The sequence below is a fragment of the Squalius cephalus genome (assembly GCF_949319135.1).
Source record: "Squalius cephalus genome assembly, chromosome: 20".
NCBI lineage: Eukaryota > Metazoa > Chordata > Actinopteri > Cypriniformes > Leuciscidae > Squalius > Squalius cephalus.
Window position 1 is genome coordinate 17,852,069 of NC_137141.1, and position 10,137 is coordinate 17,862,205.

The 10,137-nt window shown below is 39.9% G+C and overlaps 1 protein-coding gene across 1 annotated transcript in view; it reads right to left on the reverse strand.

Annotated features, from left to right (window-relative positions):
* Nucleotides 1–4,935, reverse strand: part of sorcs3b (sortilin related VPS10 domain containing receptor 3b) — a 54,603-nt gene extending 49,668 nt beyond the window's left edge. The window contains exon 1 of the mRNA XM_079852639.1: nucleotides 4,000–4,935. Coding sequence (XP_079708765.1) covers nucleotides 4,000–4,587 — 588 coding nt within the window. The 5' untranslated portion in view covers nucleotides 4,588–4,935. The remainder of the gene's footprint in view (nucleotides 1–3,999) is intronic.
* Between the last annotated feature and the right edge of the window lie 5,202 nt (nucleotides 4,936–10,137).

The window sequence follows — 10,137 nt, forward strand, 5'->3', positions numbered from 1 at the left end:
TCCTTTAAAACTAACCAGGCTTGATGTGTCCCCGAGTCAGAGTGTGTACTGCTACAAGCTCAGCCACTCTGCTGCCCTGAGATAGATAGGACACAAAGACACACAGGTCTAGAACACACACACACACATACATACACACACACACACACACACACACTTTGGCTGTCACTCCAGAGTGAAATTGTTGGAGGATGTGTAGACATTTGGATGGACAGCCAAACTCAAGGACATCCCTCATGCTCTCCGCAGGCCATGTGTACTCGCATGAACACATGCGCACACACCCTTGCAAAATTTCACATGAACGCATGCACAAGCCCACACTTGGACATAGTTGACTGCTATCTTCCTGTAGGGCATCAACAGAGCATCAACATGAAACTTGAGCGCTACAGACAGGCAAACAAAATAAACCCTGTGCAACCTATGATTGTACAGCCATAATCTGCGATTCTCTCACAGCAGGCCGGAAAGTTTTTTTTAAACTCTAAAATCACTGCTTGATCGCAATCAAACTCCCATGGAGAGACTTCCCCTGGAGATGTGCTTCCTTAGCCACATTTGCATAAGATCCGTTTTGTCTAGACAACGAAATACACAAACCCCACCTTTACAATGATTTCTTGCTCTGCGGGGGCTCCTCTCAGAGAAAATGTCAACGTGGACTTTGGAGGGCAAACTATGGATCAGGACCCAAGGGCAGGCGTTGCAGGGCCAGCAAAATTATTCTCTTGCATTTCCATCATCTTTATGGATTTTCATTGATTGTTTTTACAATTGAGAAAGCGGCCAAACAGCCTCTCAGTTGTCGTGAATCAAAAGTGAAAGCTTTCAGCTTTCAGTGACATTAGGCCTAAGAGAGTATGCTTTCAGCAGAACACACAGTTTCTTGCACACACACACACACACACACTCACTCCTCTTCAGGAAAACTGCTGAACGATGTGGATCAATTTGGTCGCTAAAGCCACTAACATCAAAATAAAGCAAATCCTTGCATGCAAACGTTACTCTATTTGAAAGGCGTAAAACACGAGCCAAGTAAGTTGCCAAATGAGTACCATCATAAAATGCAGACTGTATCTGCGAATGGCAGGGTCCCTAATCTGTGTTCACTGCGTCCTACTCACCAAGTAGGGGATATCTATTGAAGTTCACTTCACTTCACAAAATTCATTCATTTGGTACACACTGCAAAATCATCACAAATAGATGAAATTTGAGTTTTGCATATTAGAGGAGTTTGTAAATAAATACAATAGAAATGACCATACTTACATTTAATATACATGTGCATATAATACACCTATTTATTTAAATACAAATATATTACTTTTTAATATCTGAAAGCGTTAGACTAAGTGATAAATGTATGTTGCATTGTTTAATATGAAATTAAATGTAATTTGGTTATGTTAAAATTGAAGAATCTGTTCATCATATAAAGCGATCATATTTCTTCACAAGGCTTGGATTAGACCGCTTCATATGGATTTGTTTCATGATGCATTTATTATCTTTTTGAGTTTCCGTTACCTGGACTTTTAATGGAGGGACAGAAACCTTTGAAGATTAACCAAAGTCTTATGGGTTTGGAACAACATAAGGGTGAGTACATTTTTGACAATTTTCATTTTTGTGTGAACTATCCCTTTAAGATTGCAGAATTAAGGCAGGCTGGGCTGTAACAGTAAAAAGTGTCATTATTATTATTGCCCAATGCATCCTTGTGTGCAAATAGAACTGTGTGTGTGTGTGTGTGTGTGTGTGTGTGTGTGTGTGTGTGTGTGTGTGTGTGTGTGTGTGTGTGTGTGTGTGTGTGTGTGTGTGTGTGTGTGTGTGTGTGTGTGTGTGTGTGTGTGTGTGTGTGTGTGTCAGGGATTGAGTGAGGTCCAACAGAGGTGTGAAAGGCCAGACATTAGCTTTATCACTTGTGTGGTAATAAGACAGAGTGTCTACAGGAAGCAAAAGGAAAGGTTTCACATTTGATGAAAACTGGCATGACAGAGGGCTTCATTTGTTGCTTGCCGCTGAGAGGCTACCGGTGTCATCTCTTCTCATGCTAACATCATTTCCTAAACGGATCTTTTCAAACAACCATATGGGCCTCATTTTTCATTTAACGTCATGATTGTGTATGATGTTTTTTAACATATTATTGAGTGCGTTATCCTTTAAACAATTTGGTGGTTCATTATGGATAGCAGTGTCAAATGTGCCAAATCAATACAACAAATGTCTATGTGCAATGCATAAATGTGTATATGTCAGGGTGAGATAGTGACACACAGGAAGAAAGAGTTTGTGTGGATGCTATCTTTTCTCTGACGTTCAGTTTGCATCTGTGGCGTCGCAAAAACATCACTCATGCGGTTTGGTAAAAGATACACCGATGGCATCAGCAGAAGGCAGAAACGCACACACACACACATACATAAATTCTGCAGGTATTACCCTGCCAATCTAAAAAGTATGCTGACAGAGTCAGTCATTTATATTTCAGATGAGGCACAGAAATTGTGAAGGAAAAGGAATGAGTTCGGGTTACCAAAGATATAAAAAAAAAGGCGTCACTCAAACCACAGCAGCATATGGAGAAATACAAGCAGAGGACCCAGGGTGCTAGAGATGTAGGTCTCTAGCAGATGCAGCAAAATAGATTATTGATGAAAGAAATTGATTGTTAATAAAGTAAAGTGTAGCAGCCAGGCAAATAAATGACAGTCATATTAAAGTAATATTAATTCATTCTTCTGAATTGTACACTGTGTTCACTTAAACTGCATTTCTGGCAGGTTCATCTGAAACATCTGCATCCCAGAACAGATGCCCTAATGAAGAAGACAACAAACACCAAAGAGGATGATCTGGCAAATCAGACTAAAGCTGTGTCCGAAATCCTGTACTTTTTCAGTATGCAGTATATCATCTTTATCTGATGATAAAGAAAAAAACTGCATCTTTATACTTCATCCACCATGTTGACATTGTCTTTTGACCTATGATTTAACAACACCCGCAAAACACAAGGTGTTAAATATGAACAATTTAGCCACAAGAAACAACTTTCTTATCTACAGCACTTGGCTCACAATTCTGAGACAATTTATTGTAATATTTCTACTTCTCTCAGCTCCTGTGGACTTATGGGTCAGAAAAGTGTCCACTAGCTGCACACTTCAGTATCTAAGCAGATGCAGTAGGTCATCCGGGTATTGCTTGCCTACAGTTTCATAAATACTACACATTCTGGCATCCTACTCTTTTTGCATAGTAAGGAAGTAAACATAACGGTTAATCGGGTGTAGGGGCAAATGTCTATGTTAGGGGAGACTAAAAACAAAATTATTGTATTGTTTATCACATGAAATCATAAGGCACAGTAATGCAAATGCTTTCCATGCAAAACTTCAAATCTGCCATTTAAATAAAGAGTTTCAGAGAAAGTATAATGACAAGCAAAATTAGGCTATTATGATCATACTTTAATTCATTAAATAATAGAAAAATTAATGGACGGGTGTTAAATGAGAACTAGTGGCTTCCAATAATCAATATAATTATTTATGGAAAATAGACATTCATTAAAGAAATGAATGCTAAGGGGAGACAGATTGACTTTGATTGATTTCATTCATGGATTAATTCGTGGTCTGTCAAATGCACGCGGAATTTGCACCGACTCTTTGGATGATACGGCTTGGTTGCAGTCTCTGTCCGTAAACACACAAGAGAGGGTTTTCTTTTTCTTTTTTTCCTCTTCTTTTTTTTTTTTTTTTTTTTTTTTTTTTTTACAATAAAGAAAGAGCGGTGTTGAAAGAAATGGTGACGCGTGCACGGTTTTGCAGCTGCCACGCACCAGTCGTGTGCGTGAACTACAGTCCATCACAATAAAACAACAGATAAAATGACCCAGTTGCTCAGTTTTAACTTTACAAGTAGCCTATATCATAATTATGGCTCTCTAAAATGTGATGCATGGATAAAGTCTAAACTCACGCTGCTGTTGTGTCCGGACCACAGCACCATGGCCTGGTTATGAACAGAATCTCCAGACAACGCAAAGGTGGACGTAATCAGGTGTGGTTCATTCTGCCTCGGACTCTTCCCGGAACCGTCAACTCCTCCGGTACGCCTGAACTCGAACCGAGAACCGGCCGCGCTGTCAGACGGAAACAGACTGCGCTTTTCCCTACTGTTTACTTTGATTTCCTCAGGAAACCTTGTTGGATAAACTTTTCCGTCTTTTTCCTCAGCTGGGCTCGTCCGTTCCGCTTGGGATACGTGCAAGTTCTCCGGTGTCTCTCTCCAGGACACAGAAGGAGACTTTATGTGCGCTTCAGGGGAAAGTTGAGCTCCATCAATTCCCCACTTCCAGTTTTTATCAGTGCTGCCGTCCGGTACACTTCCAAAATCACGGCTGACAAAAGCCGTTGTCTGCACTTGTGCCTCATTTCGGCGTATTGGAGCTAAGCACGAGGTGCAAGTGATATCTGCGCGCGCTGGGAGCGGCACTAGAGCGCCGAGAAAAAACAGCGTCCAGTACGTCCAGCTACACTCCGTCATCTTAATCGTCCTCACTCTCATTTTCACCTTTTACACCCTACCAAGTCCACGTAAGTTCCCTCAAAATCCCAACAAAAACACCTAAGATAACTTTTTGCCACGGTAGTGACGTTGAGGGGATACCTGTATAACGGTGAACGTCTCTGATGTGCGGGTTCGGTCGGATGTGAGCTGGGTGTAGTTACCGGAGGGGTGGAGCTGCTGAGTGACACGCGCTCACTCACTCGCTCCGGCTTGGACCGAGCTCGGGAGCAGAGTGTGTGACAGGTGCGCGCGCGGGGTATAACGATGGCCCCGAGGGTATCCGCGAGCAGAGACATCTGGAGCAGTCGAGACGGCATCTTTTCATATTAATATGTAAGCAGGAAAACAGATAACCTCGTCTGCTGTCACATCACCGAGAGGCAGATTTTAAATACAGAAACAGCAAAATGAAAACCACTGATAAGTCTTCATTTTAAAGTAGAAGTCAAATTGATTTACTGTGAAACTGATCGTCCTTAAAGAAGCTTTTGTTATTATTTACTCACCCTCATGTCCTTCTGTGGAACATATCTTATGAAGAATCTGTATAGGCTATATGCACCTCTTTTCCATACAATGGCAGTTTATTGTAACCACATCGGTCAAGCTCCAAAAATGAATAAAAAATGCCATAAAAGTTGTCCATATTAGGCTATACTTTTGAGGCCATATGATGAAAATTAAGATTATTTCCTTCTACTGCAGTTATCTAATTTCACTGTTCTGAATATTCAAAGTGGAGACTCAAGAGTTACTTTTTCAACACACAAGCAATGGTATTTGGCGTAAATGATGTAAAAAAATTAGGTGAATTTAAATGTAAAAAAATGTTAAATGTGTATACAAATGAGATTTCAAAGCTTCGGTGGAGCAAATCATTTTTAACAGCTTACATTTTGGTTCCTCACAGTTTTAAAAGACTTGGGGTGTGTTTCAAACAACTCAGTCAACATTCACATTCATATGTCCACAATGTCAAAATGTCCACAATGCACCAAAAATAAACATTGTGCTATTTTATTTAGTTTGCTTAATATGTTCACTTAGAAATGTTGTCAGGTTTATGCTTACTGGTGCCCAAATTAATGTTTACCATAGACCGATTGACAACATAAGGATCTAGAATGAATCACATCAGAATGTATAAGTCATGTGGATTTTTTTTTTTTATTTAGTTTTTTGTAGCCATTATAAAAACTGTCATTGTAAGGAAAAATGTTTGTGTGTTTCATTGAATAGATAACACCACAGGTTTGTATAGAAGCCAGTTTCTGCCTCATAAATTAACATATTAAATTGTGATAAAGTTTAAAATAAGAAATAAAGTCACATATATAAGAGAGAGATACATTTAAAGTGTACATCGAGATATATGTGGCTTTCATACACTATAAGAAAAAAAAAAAATCCAGCAAAAAAAAAAAGAAAAAAAAAAAGGTACTGGTCATTTTCTGCCAGGACATAACCTGTTAAGTTTACAGACATTTACTTTAACCCTAAAATACAATGCAATACGTAATTCAAAAGAAGGGTAAAATACCTGCAAAAATCAATGTGGAAAATTCCTATATACTGTAACACAGTACATTGGGCCCTATTGAAACTTTTCTAATGTGTATGTTTGGAATGACATCAGAGTGAGCATTTTTATTTTTAAGGAAGGAAAGCATGACGAAAATTTGCATTCATGATTAATTTAAAACCTGTCAATAGCATGATTAGAGAGAGAAACAGACATTAAGGGAGAGAGAGAGAGGAAAGGCAAAATATGTCTTTCATCTGTGTTGCGTGTTTTTGAAGCAGGAGGTAAGGAAAGCTCTTTATGCAGTTGAGTTAAAATATGCAGACACACACACACACACACACACATATATATATACTGCACAAACATGCATGTTCAGCCTGACATGAGGAAGGTCAGAAATATCTGGTCTTTTTTCTTTTTACCATGATTAAGACGTTCTGGACATTATTCTGTCCATCACAGAAAACCCAGAGGATTTACGTAAGCTCCATAGCTTTATTTTCCAGCCCTCTCAGCTGAACTCTGACCCTTGCTAACAGCTAAAAGATTTATTGAACTGTATTGCAGTTCACTGTCTTAACTCATCAACTTACCTACCTGTTCAGTCGACCTGATTTAACTTAGCACATTCAAGGTGAATTTTATATACTATATTGAAAGTTATATAACTTTTGGGAAATAGCATATTTGCTGATTATTGCCTGAGTTTTCAGTATGGTTACCACCCCGTTTCACAATCTGGCTTTGTACCTCTTAGCACAGAAAATCCTCTGTCTAAAACAGAACATTTTAAATGTGCTAAAGGTGTGTGTCATTTTGCATGAATAATTGCAGCATCAGCATTTTTAATGTGATTCCTTCCGCTTGTTGTCTTCATAAATCATTTGTTTGTGTTTTAAAAGCGAGCTTTTTCCTGGCGGAATGCCCGGTGTATTCGTAATGTGAAGGTGACTGACAGGAATGTTTTGCATGTATTGGATAATTGGCATTTCACTAATCACTTATTGCTTTGTCAGATTTTCAAGGGAAATAAATCAGTAACCTCTTCTTCTGTGACATTTTTACTTTAGGGCAGCCTCTGTCAGGATTATGATTCCAGATTTCCAGCCTTGAATACTCCACTCGTTCGCCAGCAACAATGGTATTACTATTTTGTTTTTAATCATATGCGACTCATAGCTCTTAGTCCTCTCACATCCTCAGTATATCACACTTCTGTCATACTCAAACACAAACAGACACAGTGTTCTCTACAGTTTACAATATACTGCTGCAAAATATAGACGCTTAATGTCACATTCTTCAGATTGACGTATGTTCGTGTACATTCAAACGCATGTGTATGCAAAGACTAGCAACCTCCAGGCAGTGTCCCATTTGCAGTGTTCTCAGTCCATGCAGGAGCTTGTTAGCTCTGACACTCCGTATGAGATCTGACAGACACTGAAATGGTCTCCTCCTGCACAGAGACACACACACACACACACACACAGACAAACACGCACACACACACGCACACACTTATGCAGACATGTGAAACCCAGGTGAAAAAGACGTAGTATTAAATGTATTCATTGTAGTATGTTTATAATACATTTGTATTCCCAACATGCTTATTTGAAGTGCATTACAATTATACTGAATTGCATTTTAATATATTTAAAAAAAAGTATACTAGAAGTACATTGTTAATAAATATATGCTTAGTTACACTTTTACTGTAAGAAATATGCTAAACACAAGCATACTTATAGTATACGAAATATAGTATTTAGTATATACTAGTATATACTAGTCTAGTATATACTAGTATTAGAAATACACTCACCTAAAGGATTATTAGGAACACCATACTAATACTGTGTTTGACCCCCTTTCTCCTTCAGAACTGCCTTAATTCTACGTGGCATTGATTCAACAAGGTGCTGAAAGCATTCTTTAGAAATGTTGGCCCATATTGATAGGATAGCATCTTGCAGTTGATGGAGATTTGTGGGATGCACATCCAGGGCACGAAGCTCCCGTTCCACCACATCCCAAAGACGCTCTATTGGGTTGAGATCTGGTGACTGTGGGGGCCATTTTAGTACAGTGAACTCATTGTCATGTTCAAGAAACCAATTTGAAATGATTCGAGCTTTGTGACATGGTGCATTATCCTGCTGGAAGTAGCCATCAGAGGATGGGTACATGGTGGTCATAAAGGGATGGACATGGTCAGAAACAATGCTCAGGTAGGCCGTGGCATTTAAACGATGCCCAATTGGCACTAAGGGGCCTAAAGTGTGCCAAGAAAACATCCCCCACACCATTACACCACCACCACCAGCCTGCACAGTGGTAACAAGGCATGATGGATCCATGTTCTCATTCTGTTTACGCCAAATTCTGACTCTACCATCTGAATGTCTCAACAGAAATCGAGACTCATCAGACCAGGCAACATTTTTCCAGTCTTCAACTGTCCAATTTTGGTGAGCTCGTGCAAATTGTAGCCTCTTTTTCCTATTTGTAGTGGAGATGAGTGGTACCCGGTGGGGTCTTCTGCTGTTGTAGCCCATCCGCCTCAAGGTTGTGCGTGTTGTGGCTTCACAAATGCTTTGCTGCATACCTCGGTTGTAACGAGTGGTTATTTCAGTCAAAGTTGCTCTTCTATCAGCTTGAATCAGTCGGCCCATTCTCCTCTGACCTCTAGCATCAACAAGGCATTTTCGCCCACAGGACTGCCACGTACTGGATGTTTTTCCCTTTTCACACCATTCTTTGTAAACCCTAGAAATGGTTGTGCGTGAAAATCCCAGTAACTGAGCAGATTGTGAAATACTCAGACTGGCCCGTCTGGCACCAACAACCATGCCACGCTCAAAATTGCTTAAAGGAACACTTCGACTTTTTGGGACTTTAGCTTATTCACCGTATCCCTCAGAGTTAGATTAGTCCATACATATCTTTTTCATCTCTGTGCGTGCTTTAAGTCTGTTTGACGCACCCATCGCTAGCCTAGCTTAGCACAAAGACTGGATGTAAATGGCTACAGCTAGCATAATAATCCCAATAAGTGACAAAATAACGCCAACATTTTCCTATTTACATGTTGTAATTTGTATAGTCACAGTGTGTACAAATAACAAGGTAATATGAGACACAGACATTTTTTAAACGTTTAAATACTGGGAACTATTTTCTCAGAAGGCGAAGCACTGCTACTTGGGCGGAGTGATGAGCGCAGCACCCGAGAAGCGCCGTGGTGAGGAGCAGCGAGTTCGCTCAGAGTTGGAGTAATAGAGTCAGCAATTACTAGATAGTAAATGCAAAGTTAACAATCATGGGTGTTGCTGTATTGTAAAGAGCTGCGACAATAAACAGGGGAATTCCAACCAAAAACGCTGACCTGATGAATCAATGGCTACTTGCTCTGGATACAGATCCAAACACACCTGTATACATCATCAAGGACTATCGCATTTGCTCGGAACATTTCACGGAGGACGACTATTTTGAAAAAATTGAATTTGCCACACGGAGCATGAAACGTGTGCTGAAGGATAACGTTACGGCCATCCCATCGATAGTAAAGACAGGACAAAGTGGATCACCTGCGGCTGCGGTAAGTGTTCCGTTATGTTTTTGAGTATCATCAGTAGATGAGTAGCCTACTGTTACAGTGCCATTAGCTAACGTTAGATGTAATGTAACCTTCGTGACACTATTACATGAATAGGGTGCTCACTATATATTACAGTTGTTCCCGGGCTCCATGTATCCCCTGTAATGTTAGTATTGTGTTGTCACAAACGCGCTCTATCGCCCCAGTAACAAATAAGCGGCGCTAAAGATAACTTTCAGGACTGAAGCCTTCAACTTGCTAATGAATTGGAGGGTGGGATGGGCAGTTTTCATTTTTGAGAAACAGTGACCTTGTTTGTGAAATAGTAGGCTAAATTACTCCCGTTCTGATTCTCCCCTCGACCTCAGTCTGTTCGGCATTGTCTATCAGCTTCAAAAGTTTGTAACTCCTCGTC